Source organism: Anopheles marshallii, chromosome 3 (assembly GCF_943734725.1).
Source record: "Anopheles marshallii chromosome 3, idAnoMarsDA_429_01, whole genome shotgun sequence".
Taxonomy (NCBI): domain Eukaryota; kingdom Metazoa; phylum Arthropoda; class Insecta; order Diptera; family Culicidae; genus Anopheles; species Anopheles marshallii.
In genome coordinates, this window is record NC_071327.1 from 57,667,947 (window position 1) to 57,687,985 (window position 20,039).

Genomic DNA, 20,039 nt, shown 5'->3' on the forward strand with positions numbered 1-20,039 from the left:
GAAGCACAGCAAATTAACAAAACCTAACCTCTCTGTGCGACGTGCACGTGCAATCCTACCAAACTAATGAATCAAAATCGAATTGAGCGCCCACGTGGCGTGTGTGTGCGCGTTTTGGGGTCATCGATTCCTTCCTACGCAATGCGGGGTTTTCTTCGTTTTCTTATCGGTGGTCAATCGGGACGCGAGGAAGAATTGTTTTCTATATTCATAAAATAATAAACTCAAACATATTGCTCACACACCAGCAACGTTCGCAGCGGAAGTACTGGTAGTAATAGTTGGGTGGTAGTAGTATTAACAATCGCCTAAAATTCTCGCTTTTCCCGGGCGCGCCCCCGAGTGCATTACGCGGCTGGCAACTAAATATTAATAGCTGTTGTTCGGGTGGTTCACGAGCAGGAGGAGCAGGGAGGTGGTGGTTAGTGCGAGCTCCCGTTTCATGATCATCAAGAGTTACTTCTTGCCTTTGGAGCGTCTCCGGAAAAAGTTATCCCTGATCTTGGACGTGTTGTTGGTGTTGCTGCTGCTGTTGCCCCCCGCAGTTCCTGCTGCACTTGTGTCGGATCCTTTCTTCGGCACAGCACTATCGCTAGCTGCTGTAGGCGGCGCGGGTAGTGACGTCGGAACGGTCTCACCGTTTACCAGATCCGACAGGTCGTCCGTGCTGTCGGACGATGGCACGACTTGGCTGCTGTTGCTGCTGATGGTGCTAGTTATCGTAACATTCTGCGATGGAATGGTAACCAGGGCAGCCGCCGTTGCCACCGATGGCGTCGAGACGGCCGAGGATGTTTCCATCTCGGAACAGTAGGCCGCATCGTCATCGGTCGACATGGAAGACGTCGGTTGTTCGATCGCCTCCTCACCACAATCATCGTCCTCCTCCTCGTTTGGCCTTTCCACGATGCCGGGAATTTGCTCGTTCGCTACATCGACACCACGCTCGGACGAACCGGCAAGCTCTACCTCCTCCTCCTCCTCCTCCTCTTCATCCTTTAACTCGTGTTCCTCGGCTTGCTGTTGCTGGTGCCGCATCTCACCGGAGTACTGATGGTCGTCCAGCGTAAGCGAGGACATGGCCGAACCAAAGTAACCGCTCGTAACCTCGGCGTACGAAAGATGCGACGAAACGGATGATTCGGCCAGCGAACCGGTCGATGGCGACGATGCGTCCTGATGCGATTCACTTTCGCCCGAAGTCATCATCATTGTGCTGGCGTTGGATGCGCCCGAACCACCACCACTACCGCCTGCTGCCATTTCTTCCTCAAGGCTCTGGTACCCGTCTACATGGCCCCGCACGTCACAATCTTTATCGGTGCGCAGCTTCTGCAGCGTCGGTTCGACCAGGGGATCGTTTGCAAATTTGGCTGTAACGAAAAAAAACGAAATCAAACGCTGTTGTTACACAGATGCGCTACGAAATATCGACATCAAACGACAACGGCAATACGTACGATGGGGGGCAATGATTTCCTTGAGGCACTTGGCGACTTGTATTCTAACGTTCGGCACCGCGTCGTCGGCCAATTTGAGTACATTGTTGAACACATGTTTGCGGAAGATTTTTACTTCGACACGATCAGTCTCGAGCTGAATAGGATAGGAAGCAAACAAAGAAAAAAAATGGGTTTCAGAATATTTTTGTGCTCCAACTCCGGTTCCGGGTTGTTTAAATTTACCATTTTTCCAGCCGCTATCACATACGTCTGACGGCGACGCCAGTTGCTAAAGAAGGCAAAGTGCTTATTGAAGAACTCAAACACCTTGTCGTTTTGTTGGAACTCGTGGCTGCATTCAACGAACTGGAAGAAAGACAAACAAAACAGCTATTAAAAAACCGTACCCTGCGCGCGCCCCTTTGAGCAATGTAAACGTACCGCATCGATGCCAGCCTTTCGGACACTGTCATACTTGTCCAGCATGAGCCGCATCGCAAGACCAGTCAGGAAGAGCAGACAGTTCTCCTTACGAATCGCAGTGTGCATGCGCGCCAGTTCCACAATCTGTTGGCCAGCCAGCTCCCGGAAGCGCCAGTTCATCATATTGAGCGGCGGTTGCAAACACATGCCAAGGTGGTTCATCAGCGTTTCGTGTTCGCATGCATCGATCACGCGCAGGAACTCGGCCAGCGTGCGCACCACCTCAAACTTGATGTCGTCCGCGTCCAGCAGAAACTCCGTGTACGATGGTACCAAATCGCGCGTTGCCTGTTCACGTCCGATAATAAGCGCTATCTTGCTGATCGATGCGGCCATCGTGCGTCGAACCGAATCCTGAATGTCGGCGCACAGGTCAAAGAAGTAGCGATTCAAAATGGGCCAAAACTTGTCACCGAACGTGAGCACCACGGCGGGAAAGTTGTACGCACAGTCCTGGCACAGCTCCTTGTTGACGTTCTTCATGTGCAGGAAGTCCTCGAGCAGATTCCACTCAACTTCCTCGTTCTCCCAGCGGATGAGCGTCTTCAGCTGTTCTGCAGCTCGGATTCGTTCCACCGTCGTCATTGTTGGTGTTACTGTGCTACTGCTACTGCCGGCACCACCGGACGTCCCCGGGACATTACCACTGCCAGCACCGTTGTTATTGTTGCCTCCCGCCTGTGCTGTGGATGCGGATTGCGCTTGTGATTGGGACGGTAGGAGATCCTCGTACAGGTAGATCAGTTTGTTGTTCTCGGTCTCGTTGTTGTTGATGCTTCCGTAGCTAGAGTCGCTATCATTTTGGTTCTCGTTGTCTTCCACTACCATGGCGGCCGAAGAAGAGCCCGTTTCACCAACCGGAGCCGACTCACTGCTGGTGCTGCTAGCGCTGGTGCCCTGCTGCATCAGGTTATTGTTTCTGCTATCTTCTGCCGCCATCCCAACTGCTGCTGCTGTTACTGCTGGCGTTCCACCAGCTTTGCCTTCCACACTAGCACGCTCATTGACCTCTTGAATGTTATTATTGCTCGCATCGGATTCCTCCTTTTCCTCATCGCCCGTCGCTGTTTCCTCTTTGTCGATGAACTCCAAATCCAAGGCAAGACCCGGGCTAATGTACCAGAATTGATGCGAATTGAAGCATTCGTCGATCGCATTTTCGTCTTCTTCGCCTGCCTCCAGGATAAAGTCCAGCCCTCCTGCTTCGGCTCCACCTCCGTCCGCCTGCTGGTGCTTTGGGTTATCGCTGTCATAGATCACTCCACTGCCACCACCACCACCCTCAATGTCCGCACCGGCCAAACTAAGGTCCGGCAGATGATGCAGATGGTTGGAACCGTAGTTGTCGTCCTCCGAGTCCCAGTGACCATGGTTGTCGAAGGCATCGCTACCACCACCCTGATCTCCACCATCGCTTCCTGACGGGTTGACGAACGCGTGCTCGAAATTGTTCTTGAGCGGCGAACAGTAACGCATGAAGCGATTAAGCGGATTCTTTTCATCGTAGCTCTGGTTGGCGCGATACAGCGGTGACGGTGTCGGCGACGTCGACGCGATCGACGAGCTGGACGAAAGCGATTTGTGGCGCACGTAGTAAAAGTCGGCTATCTTCGATATACCACCGCCGCCATCGTCCGAAGTTGAACCGGTCGACTGACGCTGGGACAGATGCTCCTCGACAAACACGAGCGACGCGAGGTATGCCTCCACATTGATCCGATCCTCGGATCGCGGTGAAGATGACTTCCACGCTGGACCTTCATCATCGGCAGATTTCACCAGCGACAGCAGCGCATGGCGCTGGATCGATTCCTTGAACCGCTGCTCGTACGACTCGAAATTCTTCAACAGCACACTCGCAGCCGGTTGCTGGCTGCCGTGGGCAAGTTGCCGCGCATTCCCCATCAGCTCGGAGAAAGCTTCGTCGGCCGCATTCGTTATCGACAGCTCCAGGCTGCCATTGTACGCAAGCCCTAATATCTGCAGCTGCGCGAACGTTGCCAAAAACCGACCCAGATTCTGACGGGATAGAAATGTAACGAAAATGTGTAAAAACAAAAACGAAATTCCCTTTCCACTGGGTGCTGAATGGTGCTTGTCAGCGTAGGTTATGCATTACCTTTAGTGCCGCCTTGATCACCCAAAGACTCGTGTCGAACATGAACTTCTTGTATGCTGGCACCAGGACCTTGCGACGTTTCTCCAGCGTACAAAGCAGTGCAATGAAAGGCATCACCTCCGCACACGCCTTGCGTACGGTCCAAATTTCATCCTCGCACAATTTCATGAATATTGGCAGCTGCAAAAATAACCAAACCCCGCCTTAGAGTTGAATCCGCGCACTTCCCACACACCTCACAATGGACATACGTCACTTACCAGATTTTTTTCGAACACTTCGTTGCCTAAGACTTCGCACATCACGGGAAAGGCGGTGGCACACTCCTTGCGGACGAAGTTGATCTTGCAGGTACACATTTTCACGAAGCGACTGTACAGGAGCTCGTGCGTCTTGGCGCATCCCACCAGCGGGGCAATCTTTACCATCAGCTGTACGCACGAGCAGACATGCAGCGGACGAATGGTTGTTGATCGAATAAAGCCGTTGGTTATGAAAATATAGAAACAAAATAAAGGAAAATTAGAAAATGAATAAAATAGACAGTAAAAATAATTGAAATCCGAATTAAAAAAGACGACGGAACTGTGTTGTTGTAACCTTACTGTTGCCGAGGTTTGGAACATGTTTACCCCAATTTAAAGCGCACAATTCACTAACGCAACTCACTATCACCATTCATTTTCGCACCGGAAGGTTCCGTTTGTATCGCCACACGGCCTAGCTCATCAAAGCTGGCTGTGATATGAGATATCGTATCGAAAGTGCACCATTTCACAGCCACTTTGAGAGACAGGACATGCGTACATATATTTGCCGAGGAAACAACCATTCTTATTCGTCACTGAACTCGCAAATATGTTCATCACTCCTAACCCACCGTACACGCACTCGTCCTGTGGGGGAGGAAAAAGGGGAGCCACCGTTGAATATTCGTCACCGTGACGCTCTTCAAAGCTGGCTGTGATATGCGATTAGGATAGCCCCCCGAAGGACGCATTTCACAGCCACTTTGAGAGCGACACAGAAACAAACGTGCTGTGCGCGTATGATAACGGTCCGCGTGTGAAGATCCGGCCACATCACCTCCCATTGATTGTGCCACGATGACTATCGCTCACGAGCAGTCAAACTCGTCAAAATGGCTGTGATATGAACATTGCTCAAATCAACACAGCACAACCATTTTTACGACCTGACCACGAGCTCTCTTCCATCTGTGCCTTCGGTTCCATCAGAAGGCACATTCAAACACACACTTAGCGTGAAGATCATCCCCGTTACCGCCGTACCTTTACGTCGTGAAGAAGATTACATCCTGTTTTATTAAATATTCGTTCTGTTGTGTTAAAAATTTAGAAAAAAATATATTGATGACTTATGTACGGAAACTAGAAGCATCTGCTATTGTTTTTTTTTTTTAAGTTATTAACATATTTGTTCTCCCGCCCTTATGTACCACTGAAAACGATGCCTACTTAAATGGAAATTGGTTTTTTGGAAGTGCGTTGTGTGCCAACATACCATAGGATAACTTTTTTTCCCCCTAAAAAAACGAATACAAATCTAAAGTAAAACTGGATAAACTTAGGACCTTCTTCCACAATGTAAATTAAAACAAGCAGATTCCAAAACAAACAAAAAAAAAAACACCGAACCACGAGTACTATTTATGCATGGGTGAGACGACCCGAGGACCAGATGTGTTTCAGCACCCGACCGAGCTCATCAAAATGGCTGTGATATGATAGTGAATAGCGGAAAACGAGTCCGGTTTATTTGGTGATAAACACATAGCCACAACCAATTGATGAGCCCAGTCCGTTGTGTGTGGTTTTTCGATACGACTTCATTTTTCGATTCGACTATTTGCTTTCCTACCAGTTAATCGGCCCTACTACACATTTCGCTTCGCTGCTGCACATGCTCTGTACTATCTCACCGCTGTTTTATCCGTTTGTTGGATTCGAAAATTATATGCGGGTACGGAGAAGGCTAATACTGAGCACGATGAGCTTTAGTTGCTAAATTAATTTCCTCCTAATTATCCTAACTACCTAAACCTCGATATCTTCACGCGTGTTTTGGAATTACGCAATACCGTTGTTAGCGTTAAACAGATTCAAATTTTAAGTGGCCGTACTACAGCGGAGAACAAAATCGTTTCAAAGCCCTCATACTGATTACAAACGTGGTCGAAAATGTACCAAAACAGATGACTTATCGGAAGGAGTTTGTGAAATTAAAAGCGAGAATAAAAAGCATGTAATAAAGAATCGTGGAAAGATCAACTAAGATCGTATTGCGAATGTAATATCCCACCGGTTGGCGGTGGGCGTCCATGAAGATCGGTAGGTGACGCGTTGCTCATCAAAGCTGGCTGTGATAGCAACTATCAGAGCAAGCTACAACAACCAGGTTTGATGACAACGCATTGCACCGGAGGCTGAGGATCGTTGAAATGCGGACATTTGAATTAAGGAGCAGCATAATTTTGTTTTAAATAACACTTTTTTTTACTAATAACTAAAACAAACATAAACAAAAGTAGAATTAAATAAAAAAGTGTACAATTATTTGCGATCAACGGATACCTTATTATAACGCACAAGAAAAACTTAAATGTACTAAATAAGCAACGTAAAAGCTTCTAATACTGTCTTAAACCAAAAGTTTAGAAATTTAGGATCTTATAAAACAAACAATATGTAAAAATAACCTTAAAATTATGACTGAACCGAGATGAGTCCTTGATGATGGAAAACGAAACGGTTTGAAGAAAGCGAGTTTATGAAATCCAAATATAACAAAAGAGTTATTAGTTATGACATGAACATAAGCACCACAAACCCATACTCATAACAATCGATTATTTAGTTGATTATTAAGGTCTAAGATAAAAAAAAGGGACAAAATAAAATAAACCAACAATAATAAGCACACCACACAGCACACCACCACACACCGGACTGAAGAAAGCGGGCTTATTTCCTAAATGTTCTTATGAAGAAGACAACAGTGTATTGAGGGGATGCCATATATCCTTGCGTATACGATGAAAATGCTGCCGTTTACCACTCATTATTATACCTCTAGTGTATCTATCAACATGAAAGACAAGGTAGTGAGATCCACCTGTACTAAAGCCACTATCTCACTACCCATGTCTTTCTTGCAGACAAAATACAGTCCAAAGCAACTATCCATTCCACCACCAGCAGTAGTAATAGTAGTAATACACACTCACACAGAAACACACACGCACACAAATATTTGCAAGCAAAAACCAACACAAACCAACACCACTAGTTGCGTACGGGGTAGTTCACACGCTGTAATGCTTCATAGTGTTATAAGCAACGAAGGCAGATTTTGGCTACAATTACTTTTCATTTACTTTTTTTTTACACTGTTTTAACTACTTTATCCCACACCACACACCTTACAATGGAATGTCGAAAGCTCCATACCCTTAGAACTTAATTTTATTGCTACCTCTGTACTATACAGCATACATTTCTAACTACTACGCTTCGTTTGTACTCGAATTCATTGTAATTACATGATTGTATTGATCAGCAACGATAAGAAGGACTATATTTCTTAGAACTAATACTCAAGATATATTACACTAATATTGATCGTTATAATGCACGTCATGATGTTGAGTAAAATACCTTGGAAAAACATTCCACAAAACCTCTCAGAGAGTGTACAACACGCGTCACCATGGGGGGCCCCCAAAAGGCAAAAGCGTTAATATTTTCACCTCAGCAAAGAAGTGTTTGCTGGGACTGCAGATAACGAGGAACAACATCGACACATACGGGCTCCAAGGAAAAGCTCCACAAATAGGCGTCCCGTATGAATGTTGTTCGATAGATGAGCCCGGTTTCTTAATGTGTCTCTTCAGTCACGTGTGTCTAATACTATTGCTAAGCAGTAATCCTTTTTCTGTAAGGAAGTCAGTGAGCTACACGCTGCAGCGTATCTTCTGTGGCCACATATTGTACACCCGGCGTAAAGACACCCGGTACTACCCTGGTTTGGAAATGATTTACCCCACCGTGGCATTTCCAATTCAAAGTGTGAATATAATGCAAGGCTCGATGTCGCATAGGGAAATGATATAGTTATGTCTACCTCCCGATGAAAGCATATTGTGAGAAATTTTAATCCATCCACACGAACTTATTCACACTGTAAGGAAACCGACAGGAAAAACTTCGATTCACTTGACGACACTTATATTTTAACACTTTTCTTTTGCACTTTTTTGCTCGAGTAGTTGTTAAAGTAAACCTAACTCGATATTGCGTATGTTAATAAACCTCAAGCGGCACAGGTGTACAACAACACGGCCATCGTCGTTTGGCGGGGTAATAGGGATAGGTGGAAGAAAGTAGCGGTTCGAAGGGTATATACTTACATGGATGTAGTTGGTGCACATGTCCATGAACTGCTCATTGATCGGTTTGCTGACCAGCTCTTCGACGATGTTCAGCTTAAGCGTGGTCGCCCGGTCTAGGTAGCCTTTCTCAATCAGATACGTCAGCGATTCGAATGACGAAGCACGAACCTACAACGGGAATGGACCCTTATTAATGACTTATGAAATTGTTATCAAAATGTAAAATTAAATTCTCCCTCCTGCCAACTGGCAAAAGACACGTTTGGGCAATCTAAATCATTCCAGCAGGTACCATAATTCATCACCTGAAGCAGCATTACCACCTCTCGACGGTACTTCACACATGCATAGCTGGTTTTGTCGCCACGTTTGTAACAACATCATTACAACACGTTAACAAGGTACAAGTGGGCAACAGTTGAAGATGACTTCTATGCCTGTCGGTAGCAAAGTTCCACACCATTTAGGTGGCAGCCGGCCCCACAGCAACAAGTAGTAAAGTCACAGAAAAGGCAGAGTCTCGCTACAGCTGAAGTTTCTCTTGGCAGGAAAATCCATAGGAGAAAAACAAAAACGCTGGCCAACCGTCCCAGCAAAACTGTTACCATTATGTAACACGCAAATGTGAACGTGCGCCCGGCGAACCGAGCTGGGCGGATGATAACTGTGAGCGAGATCCGAGGTTCTCGGCCCCTCAGTAGATCCTGCCCGTTTCGCTATCTTTCTCTCGCGCGCATAGGCCGGGGAAGTGGTGTGAAGGGGACCCATATGCCATTCTGGAAGTGGGAAGGTAGTGCTGTCAATATAGGATTCAACCCTAAGGTCCTTCGGGCTCGGAAGGTAAATGAAGGGGCGTGAATGCGCCCGCCCGACGCAACCACACGGAAATGAAATGTTGTTTGCGATAGTTTTGATTTCACTTCCTGCGGTTATTTGCACCTTTGTTTAGTTGTTATTGAGTGTAAAAACAGGTGTTGATTACTGCCGCTTTATGAGGTATCTAGTGGAACCGAACGGAGCCTCCCAAGACGGGGAATTTCATCGATGGTTTTAACCATTTTCGATTGATTGCTTATTTTACTTACATTCGGCTCGTCTGTTAGGTAACGGACGATGATCTGCAGTATCTTCTCCAGGAACGCTTTGCTGAATATGCTTTGCAGGTCTTGGTCTCGATCGAACCAGCTGGCACAGTACTTGTGCAGCCAGCAGGCCAGGTATAGCCGTACGGACTCATCTGGAAAGAAGAAACAAAAATACAACTGTGAGTAAACCCGGTTTTCCTACAAGGATCGAGAGGGTGAAAATGTGCTTCGGTAACATTTAAAGTTTCGACTGAAAGTCTTGTTGAAAATGAAAAAAAATATCAAACATCATTTGGACACTTTTTGAACGTACACTTCAAGGCCACTCGGGAAAACAGCTATATATTTTTCGATTACATTCTTCATTTACCAACGCGCTAAACATTGGACCATCCAGTACCGTAACGAGGGTATGGCGTTAATGCGGTGCCAAGCATTAACTGTTTGCGTTTCATTTCAAATTAATTTCGTTGCCTTCCTCGTGGGTTTTAACACGTCCCCCCCATCGTGCGGTTGTCCGCTCCGCAGGCACCGGGAGATGCTGAACTAATTAATTTACCCTTTCATCGTCGCACGGAAAGAAATAAGGACGATTCGCGTCCGCTAGAAACAATATGAGCAACTTTTCCATCAACGTAGCATCACCGTTCAAAAACCGAAAGTTGGCACATTGTTGTGAAGCAGTGTCCGTGCGGGACATACGCATTGTGTGGACTTTTATTTACCTTAAACTATGTGCCGTAACGAGTAGAACGCACGTTTTAAGCGACGTTCCTTTAAAGTTTTTACATTGAAGTTGGTAGAGATGGGTGCGGTTCTGACATGATAACAAGAATCCGGTGCGGCACATATGCTAGGGACGCCGCTTTTACTTCGTCCTACGCAGGAGTTGGGTTTGGCACACACATCCAGCGGTCTGCATAACTTTAGTGGCCCATCTTGGTGTGTCCCCGCAATGGATGAGATACGCACAAGTACAAACCACTATCTGTTCAATGTTTCAGCAACATTGATGGGTAGGGGGGTCCAGTTTAGGGGCATTCGGTACTAGATAATGTTCGGCAAAACCATGGTTTAAACCTGAAGTTACCCCTTACCTTAAAACCACTTACACCACATTTGGATAAAAGAGGTAAACATATCAACTATTTATTGATCCGATAGGAAACTATTCCATCAAAGCGGTTGATGGACTTGAAAAATGTATGCAGCTTGATAGAAACATCCTTTCATAGTTGATCCAACAATGGTCTAATGGTTAAAACTTTAATTATTTTCATCAAATTGTACCAAAAACACCACCCTTGTGGTACACATGAATCACTCACACGAATGATAACTACGGCAAAGTTCAATGTTGTTTCGAAACAATATCACCAGAAAACAAGAGGAGTTTTGTAGTATCTTCAACAATGCCCGAGCTCGTATAGTCGTATCTGACCAATTGCTAGGGGCTGATAGTGTTCTTTTTTATGTAATATTGTAGCATTTAACCATAAGAATACACATTTCAATGGGGCGTTGGTAGCACTAATTCCAGAGCAAAAAAAAAAAACGTATGCAGACACTTCAAGACGTTGATGATGCTAACTCCTTTCCGTTCGTACTTTATCACGCAGAGAAATCAGATTTCACTCTCTTTCTCACGTTTTTTTTTTCTTCTTTCGCATTCTACCGACAGGCTAGATAGAGAGGCGAGTACAACTCAAGAGAAAGAGCAAGAAGATGGAGCTGGACACTACACCCTAAATTGAGGTTATGTCATGTATTTTTTGACAGTAGCAGCGGAATGTCCTGACAGGTATGCGAACCACTAATGTGCAGTGTATCGAGCATCCAAAATACACTACGGGCGGGGATGAAAGTCACTTGTACAGGAGTCGAGGATCGTCATTTCTGTCCCACTGATTACCTTTTTTTCCGACTCCATGCGCCACAGCATATGTGGGGCGTACGGTTCTGGCAAGTTATCCGGTGTGGAACGATCACTAATCACAATTTTATAGCATCCTAACGGGTCAATGTTCCACTGGGAACTCTTCAAATCCTCCACGGTGATAAGGATGATCGGCCTGTGATAAAATGTACTCCGTGCATTCATCAACATACACACTGCTGGCGGGGCGGCGCACACATACTGGGCGCTGGCTCATCTTATCACTGCCGTAATACATCACTTTTCCTCTGCACGGCCGTATTGCGCTACAGCAGCAATCGCACATTTCCAACTGGAAGAACTGGACATGCCGATGCTGCACCGTCGACTGGCTGTTTCGAGGGGGCCAAGAGAGTAGAGCTCATAACACAGCACCACCACACGGCACATTCGCACACGTGTGCGTGTTTACGCGAGGGTGAAGCGTGTGTGGTGTACCACAGTGGTGGTGTGCATGGTTGCCGTTTGTGTGTGGGCCACACTTATATAGCAACAGCCATGGCGAGTTTGTAACCTCCGTGAGCATGTGGGGTGATTATTATGCCCCAGGAGCATCCCCGTCGTGGTCGTGTGCGGTCTGAGAGCCATTAGGATGACTTGGGTAATAGACTTCGGTACCACACCAACTACTGCCCAATCGTACACACGCACACGCGCGCCCCCGCATTTCATCACCAACACACACACACGCGCGCGCGCGCGCCGTATATGATGATCTTCATAGCGGAAACGGGTCGGAAAATGTTCAGCATCCTTGTTTTTTTTTTTTGTTTGGTTTTGCACCATCCGAATGCTGGAAGAGAGACGCGAGAGATTGCGCGCAAGGAAAGAGCGAATGTTGGTTCCAGCACATAGCATCGATGTGTGGGGGAGTGTTGCGCGATTAGTGTGTATACACAGGGCGAAGCTTTCGCATGCAACACAACCATTAAAACATAGGCATTATTGCATATATCCCGTTCGCTCTCGGAAAACATTCGACTCTCGCTAGCACTAACACTAGCATCGCCGGTTCGGCAACGCTGATAAGAGATAACACCGTAACCGAGCGGATGGATTGTACCGTGGAGTACTACTACCAACAGTACCCATTACTACTGGTACTACGAACATCCACCTGCCCTCAGGGAGGGACGATCCTGCGCGCGCCTGACACAGTGACGGTGGTGGTGCGTGGGGTTTTCCGGTGCACGGGTGGCCCAGTCGTACGATAAGAGTAATTGCTCATCTTAAGGACGTGGTGCTGCCATTATCATTGAATCTTGTTCTGAATGAAGTGAGAGTAGCGGATCGGGCAAATGTAAGAGCAACGCGGTTGGAGAATGTGTGTGCGAGCCGTGAAAGTGGCATTCGGAAAGAGCGTAGCTTATATACCGATACGTCAGAATCGAAACATATAAAACTTTTTTTTTGTTGCTAAATTAATTTTCTACTCTCATTTTTTTACCTTGGTCACCTTTTTTACGTTGGTCTCTCACTCAATTTTTGACATATACGTCTCGTCGTCACCGTGCGATATGCATGCAGTTGTAAAATAAAAACCTCTAAAGATTATATTACCAAGAGAATTGTAATATAACTTCTATCGTTTTTATCTTAATTTACAAAAAAAAAACAATTTTCCTGAAAAGTTCAACAACTGTCTCGTAAAATTAACCTTCTATTCGCATTCGCACGGACACATTGAAACGGAAAACTGTTTCTCTTCTGTGAAGTGAGAGAAAATGTGAACCTGCACATAGGCACGTACAGCTCTTTCGCAGTCGCTTTTATAAAACCCAACAAATGGGAACAACTTATCAAACATATCGCAATATACACATGTACATGCTTGTTTTAAAAACTTTCACTCGAAATATAAAATTAATTAATTTGCACAAATCGTACAATGCAATCTCCTTCACCTTTCCTAACTAATAGAAAAGCAAACAAACTGATTTTGCGTCTCGTAAGGACTCTGCGAAGATGCATAGGAAAAACCCTTGCACAGAATGTACATCAGGCGAACAGAATTCCACCGAACATCCTTTTCGGGAGCTTTTTCTCAGTACAACTTTTTTTTTTGCTTCTCAAAAGGATTCTCTCGTGATTGCCTCTGAAGGTACGGCAGCACACAAATGTCTCTCTGTTTTTGTTTTCTCCCACTGCCTGGGGGATCTGGCTTGGGGATTCGTTCGCAACCGTTCGGTGCTGTGCTTTGCGCGAGAGCTTGACATTTACCATGGCGACACGACACTTTTCCGAAGAAAATGCGCTGATCACAATACTCTCTTTCGTTTACTCTCGCTCTCGAAAAGCAGAAGAATAAAACGGAAACGAAGCTTTTTCCTGCAAATCTCCAAGATGTCCTTTTTGCTAGCTCGCGTACTTCATTCACAAATACACGCACAGGCCGTTCAGGGACAGTACGCGCGAGTGGGCAGGTTTTCCGTGTGGTTGTACCGTGGGTCTCCTGTGTTCTGATCGAAGTGAACACAACGCTAAGAAGTAGCGTGTATCCTGCGAGCAACATTTTTGATGGATTATTACGTAAACGGTAACGGACCTGGACTTGGACCTGGCCGGTGGCAGCACATACCGCCAATGAAAAAGGATGTAAAACATGATGATAAAAACTAGCACTGGTATAAAAACGAACACAGCGATAAAGGCTTTATGTTCGGATAAAAAATAAAAAAGGATAAAACTAAATAAAAATCTAAGTACAGGTCAATAGTTCCTTCTCTGGTCGTCTTGAGAGCGCCCCAGCGGGAGAAATATGCTCTCGCTTTCCCCTCATAACCACAAGGAGGAAAGGCGTCAGAAAATCAGCCGTACAACAAGGATGCTGCAACGACCGAACCACCCAACATTCTCCCTCAATTTACAAAAAAAAAAACCATCGTTCGTCTGCCCTTGAGTGGTAGCGCCGACTGGCAAATGCTTTACTCTCTCGTTCTTCGGCAACGGCAGCCAAGTACATACGCACACGCCTGTGCATGCAGTACGGCAGGACGCAAAAGGGCGCGCCAGATTTTGGCCCGGACGACGGTGTACGGCGTTTTGGTGAAAGTATTTTCCAATTGTGGCAAATCAACGACCTCGGCAGGATATCGGGAGCAGACCGGTTCGGTCCATTTGCACATCATTATCGTCGTAATAATTATTGAAACATATTTCCTCCTCCCCCCTCTTCTCATTCTCTCTCTCTTTCTCTTGAAAATAGCATATATTGGAATTGCTTTTGCTTCCTCTTTTTAACAAACTCGCACACACACACACATGGACATACAGATATGAAAGCGCGTACAAACACCAATATAATGTAGTACGAACACTACGCACCACCTGGAAAAGCTCTTGGGTGGAGCTGCTGCGTGTAGATTTAAAAAAAAAACGGAAACATGTTGTAAAATGCACAGGAGAAAAACATTTGTAATTTGCGCAGATTAAAAAAAAACCACCATAATAGATTTAACGATCAAATATAAATGCTTTGCAGGGTAAATAACACGATGTGGCCGCTATAAATCGCATATTAATGATCACCTGACCAGGCGCCTCCATCGCATGTGGAATTCTTCGCTTTTCTCGCTCATTTCATTGCTGACATTTCTAGTTCGGTTGCCCTCTCAAAACGAGCATAATACAAAAAAAAACCGGAAAGGAAACACGCAAGGACGAAGTAAATTGTTGAATGTAATTGTGCGCGAATTGGAGAGGAATAAATTCTTCCTGCGAGTGTGGTGCATTGTTTTACGTTTTCAAGTGACTAGCAAGTGACTTAAGCTAGCTGAATTCCATGGCTGACGGTATTGTTTCGCAATAATACCACAAGCTAAATATCGGAAATCTTGAACAAACAAAAAAAACGAACTGTCGCGTTTGCCGCAATTCGTTCGACGTCAACAGTGTTTTTAGGAGATATTCTTCGTAAGATTTGTTTTTAAAGTTGGCTTTCGAAAACTTAGAATAAAATATAATTCTTCTACGCAAATGTATTGTAAAATAGTGCATTAATGGGTTTGTTCATTCTTTTCTACCCCATTGCTGACATATCTTAAGGTTTCCATCAGGCCAACGCTCCACGCTAACGATACCTCGATCCTGCCAGAAATGCTTCCATCTGGCGTGGGTATGAATTAAAACCATACATCGAATCGACAGCATGCGAAATATGTGCTCATATTTCTACTATCGTCTCACATTACCTGTGCCGCGTTCGAGTGTCTGGGAGGGCACAGGGAAAGAGGGATGGGAAAGAGAGGATGCCGTATCGATCTGGATCCGGTTTTGCATGTTCCTGTGTGTGTGTGTGTGTGTGTGTGTGGGTGTGTTTGGGGACAACATTACCACCGTGGGGTTATGTGTATTAGTTACGGCCTTTGTACATACATATATACATATATAACACTGGATGGTCGCAAAAACCTATAGGAAACACACTGACAACACGTCGGAGTGTCCGGTGTCATCGGGACGTACGGGTAGAGACAGAGAGCGCGCGGGTCGGCAACGTTCGTTCATTCATCCACTGCATTCATTCATTTGTTCGTCTATTGATTTGTGTGGATGGGAGGTGGAGGAAAACGGACAGCGAGGTGCATATGATCCCTTCCTTCTTCGTGCTCCATTTTGTTTTAACCACCGCGCACTGACCACCGGTGTCCTAAAGACAATACCGCGCACACATTCCATATGCTCGTATCGATCGAATGTGCTAAAAGACTACATTTTCCGCCCCCATTCGCCCATCGGACATTGGATGATTGATGTAAGCATAACGCACAAGACAAGCATTGTTTCGCCGACCGTCGCCAACGCCAAGACAGCAACCGATTGAGGCATGGCGGAATTAAAAGTAAAGTATTTAAAGATAAAAAAACGGTAACATAAATCAACATCGACAATTTACTAACACGAAAGGAACGTCATGTTTCTCTCGTGTCGTATGTAACTTTAGGTTCAAGATGCTTCACAGAATAAGACATACATTTATGTTCTGTCCGTGCTCGGGCTCCCATCCAAAAGCATGGTTAATTTATAATTGATTACACCCATCCCGTTTCGTGCAATGCGGACGAGCACCAAACATGTGCGCAACAACGGAAGGAAGCCAAACTGGGCACTGGGGTCGTTCGGTCGTGTTTCCGAAAGGTAGCCACGACTAATGACCAATTTCTATTTGCTCGAAATTCCCACTGGTGAATCCATCAGGGAAAAAGAAGTCACTTTCCGACACAGTCTGCACTATTTCCGTCCCCCGTAGGACGTCTTACCCTGACCCCGGGGTCCGCTTCTGCTTTTGCGACTGTTCGGTAGATACACATGCGGCTATCGATACCTTTTTTAGAACGCCAAGAGTTTTGTTGTCTTCACTTCTGCTGTATCAGTGGCCAAGCAGCAACCCTCGGCGATATTTGCAATCAGGTTTGGAGTCACCTTCCGGTCAGAACGCGGCAAAGCGAAGGTGCACGAACGAAAGCAACTGCTTTAAAATGTCGCGTGCGGTAGGTGTCACAATCAATTAGATCATGGCGAAACGGCCACCGTTTGCCGGGTGCGTCCATCGCGAGACACCGGATGCTACCACTCGGCGGTCGGTCGCGCGTAAGTGTCTCTCGGCCACTGCTTTATGTCGGAAGTGCCCGGAAGTAGTCCTCCGGTTTTGGGAGGGGGAAAATAACGGGGGGGGACCGTAGGCCGGTGTGTAAGTGAAGGAGTAAATCTAATCGCAGTAATGGTTCTACGACAGCCCCGGGGCAGTGTCGGTTAAAGTAGTGAAGAAGATGGCGTAGTTTTCTTTTTTGGGATTTGCTGTTGCACTACCCACAGCGAGTTTGCTGGCAAAATAATTTCACTTAACTAACGCATATACATATATAGCGTCTTTCTGCAACAACCACAACAACAAACCCCCTCTAACGGACATCGAACCCAAAAAGTGTACGGTGCCTGTCTGCCCATGCATGTACGTATGCATGGGCCAGAAAGCATAAAAGGTTTAATATGACAAAAAAACACACACACACACACACACAAAAACAAGATCCACCGGACATGGTACTTCCGCCTAAATTGCACACACGTACTACTCGTCGACGTGCGCTACCACTTTCGCCCGCCTCCGGTCGCTCCTCCGGTTTCATCTGCCACATCCACGGGACGGAAGTGCGATAGAAAGGGGATAGAGCACACATAGGACCGGCCACACTATCTCTTTTCGGCCTTCGTTCAGTCGCTAACGCCTAACGGAGCATGTATTGTGTGGCGGTTGGAGACGTATCGACTCGATTGTGGTAAACTACCGGAAGTTAGATGATTGACAGTTGGGTTTGAAAGAGTAAGGAGAAAGAACAAGAGAGAGAGAGAGAGAGAGTACGACACGAAAAAAAAAACACGACACATGTGTTTCATTTTCCAGCTCCGATGACGAGAACCTCTTCTGGTTTGAGTGACATACTATACACAGGGGGGGGAGGTTGGGAAAAAAAAGGATTGCACACCAAGAACATCTCATCAATACGTTACCCAATCCGTGGGAGAGAAGAATTTGGTTTCTTAGTTGTTTACCGCGATTGATTTTCTTACTGACCTGCGGAAGAGAAGAGAGGCGAACGACCAATGGATCAGTAAATTGGGCGATAGAATATTGCATAATGCTTGGTGAAATAGGTCAATGGACAGTATAGTAATAATTAAGAAAATTCCCTTACAAAATCAGTGCCCTTCAATGAGCCTCGAAAGCCCTTTCCTTGTTTGCAAACACTCTTGTGTACGTGCGGCAAAAGGCATTGATTGCAAACGGAACGGAAGGAAGTTTTAATTTATCATCGCAATAATGTGCGTCACCGACGCGATCAGTCAGTTGCGCTGTACAGAAAAACGCAGTGGAACTCGCACGGAAGTGACGAACGTCGGTGCGTTCTGTGGGAAGAAGCACACCGACCGGAAACGGGCGGAAGTTTCTACGAATGCGCGGAAGTTGTAAGTGGAAGACCACCGGTTCTTTCATTTTGCATACAATACGACATTTCAAAGGGGCAAAGGACATAGAAAATATAACGAAAACATCACAGCGTACATCATAAGCCAACGAGAATGTAGTGGGTTTTTCCGTCTTCTAATAATTTTGTTACGATCCTCAGGGACGAAGTTTGTCTGTGAGAAGCAACCTACAAAACGTGAGGCTTTTTAATGGAGGAAGATCTATTTTTATACACACCTCCCAACCGTAGATACCTTACGATTCTTGGCCCTACCTTCATGCTAAACGAGATATAGAAATTTAATTTATAGACCTCCAGAGCAAAAGGCGCATTCGTGGTGGAGAAACGTAAAAGGATGAAATCCTTTCAACCTCCTTTTCTCTCTTCTCTCTCTCTTTCTGTTGCTGCCACAAACGAATATGACTCCAAAGGCCTTACACGTCCTTACAGTTGTCACACAACGTCATCGGTACGTCGATACGAACCAAAAATAGGATATCCTTCCTCCACTGGATAAGGTCGGGAACGGGGGGAGGCAGCCGACCATGTTTCGTTGCTTCCTGTTGGAATTTTGGAAGGTTACAATATTACACGGCAGCCGATAGCTAAAGTGAGGAGAGGCAAATACGTTACACTCTCGGGGTGGATGGCTATTTTTCGATTGGTTCCAAAATAGAACACCGGGCACGCGCGCGCGTACGTTGTTGTGGCTGGGTTAATTAAGTGATGGATGTTAACCAGCATTACGTGCAGCTATTTTCTACCATGCGATGGTAGTTAATTATGAGTCGATATGATTGTTTCCCCTTTTTTTGGAAAAAAAACACAGAGTAAAACATGTGTTACACTTAGCAATACAAGTTTGCGCTGTATAACGAAAATCGAGCTCCATTGGTATCTTGGAGCTATGCGGCGCGATGTGGAACATGTGTTTAATATTGCATACATTTAGGCTGAAAGCGACGCGAAAGAACGATTGTACTGTACATGCGATGTGGAAAATGGTTCTCGGCCATTCTGTAGCCCTAGCTCACACACGCACACCTCATCGTTACCCCCTCTACGTTACAAATCAGATACATCCGACAGTCAAGCAACACGGAACAGTAGAAGATTTATCTCACACAAGGGAACGACCGGGCGCGGGACGTTTATGCCAACTGTGTGCTGTTACAGCGGGAAAGTGTCTAAGAAGATCTTTCCAAACCGGGAAAGACGGGGGGGAAACGCCGCAGCAAGCCGACGCGACTGGCTGCTGCGTCACTGGCCCGTTCTGTTCCGATGATAGAAATATGCTGCACAGCATTGCTTATGCACCCCGAAATGTAGAGCAGCGCACCCGGGGCCGCGGCGGTGTGCCATCATTCTGTTTTTAGCCAGGAAAAGATGGATTGCTTCCTTCCGCTCCTTGTGTGTGTTTGGGGTCGTGCCGTGTGCTTCCTTGTCGTGATGTTTTTTTTTGTTTTCTTCTTTTCGAGAGCGCGGTAATTACAACCAACCACCAAACCCCCCCCCGCACCTTCGAAGGGGCGTGTCACTTCACTACTTCGCCCTGAACGTCGGTTGTCGCCGTAAATAACAAAACAGGAAAGTTT

General features: G+C 46.0%; 1 protein-coding gene across 1 annotated transcript in view; it reads right to left on the minus strand.

Annotated features, from left to right (window-relative positions):
- Positions 1–456: 456 nt before the first annotated feature.
- LOC128713407 (uncharacterized) overlaps positions 457–20,039 on the minus strand; it is a 52,944-nt gene continuing 33,361 nt past the window's right edge. The window contains exons 3-10 of the mRNA XM_053808265.1: positions 9,541–9,692; positions 8,474–8,623; positions 4,305–4,475; positions 4,045–4,224; positions 1,884–3,944; positions 1,686–1,808; positions 1,461–1,596; positions 457–1,373 (exon numbers count right to left, since the gene is read on the minus strand). Coding sequence (XP_053664240.1) covers positions 457–1,373; positions 1,461–1,596; positions 1,686–1,808; positions 1,884–3,944; positions 4,045–4,224; positions 4,305–4,475; positions 8,474–8,623; positions 9,541–9,692 — 3,890 coding nt within the window. The remainder of the gene's footprint in view (positions 1,374–1,460; positions 1,597–1,685; positions 1,809–1,883; positions 3,945–4,044; positions 4,225–4,304; positions 4,476–8,473; positions 8,624–9,540; positions 9,693–20,039) is intronic.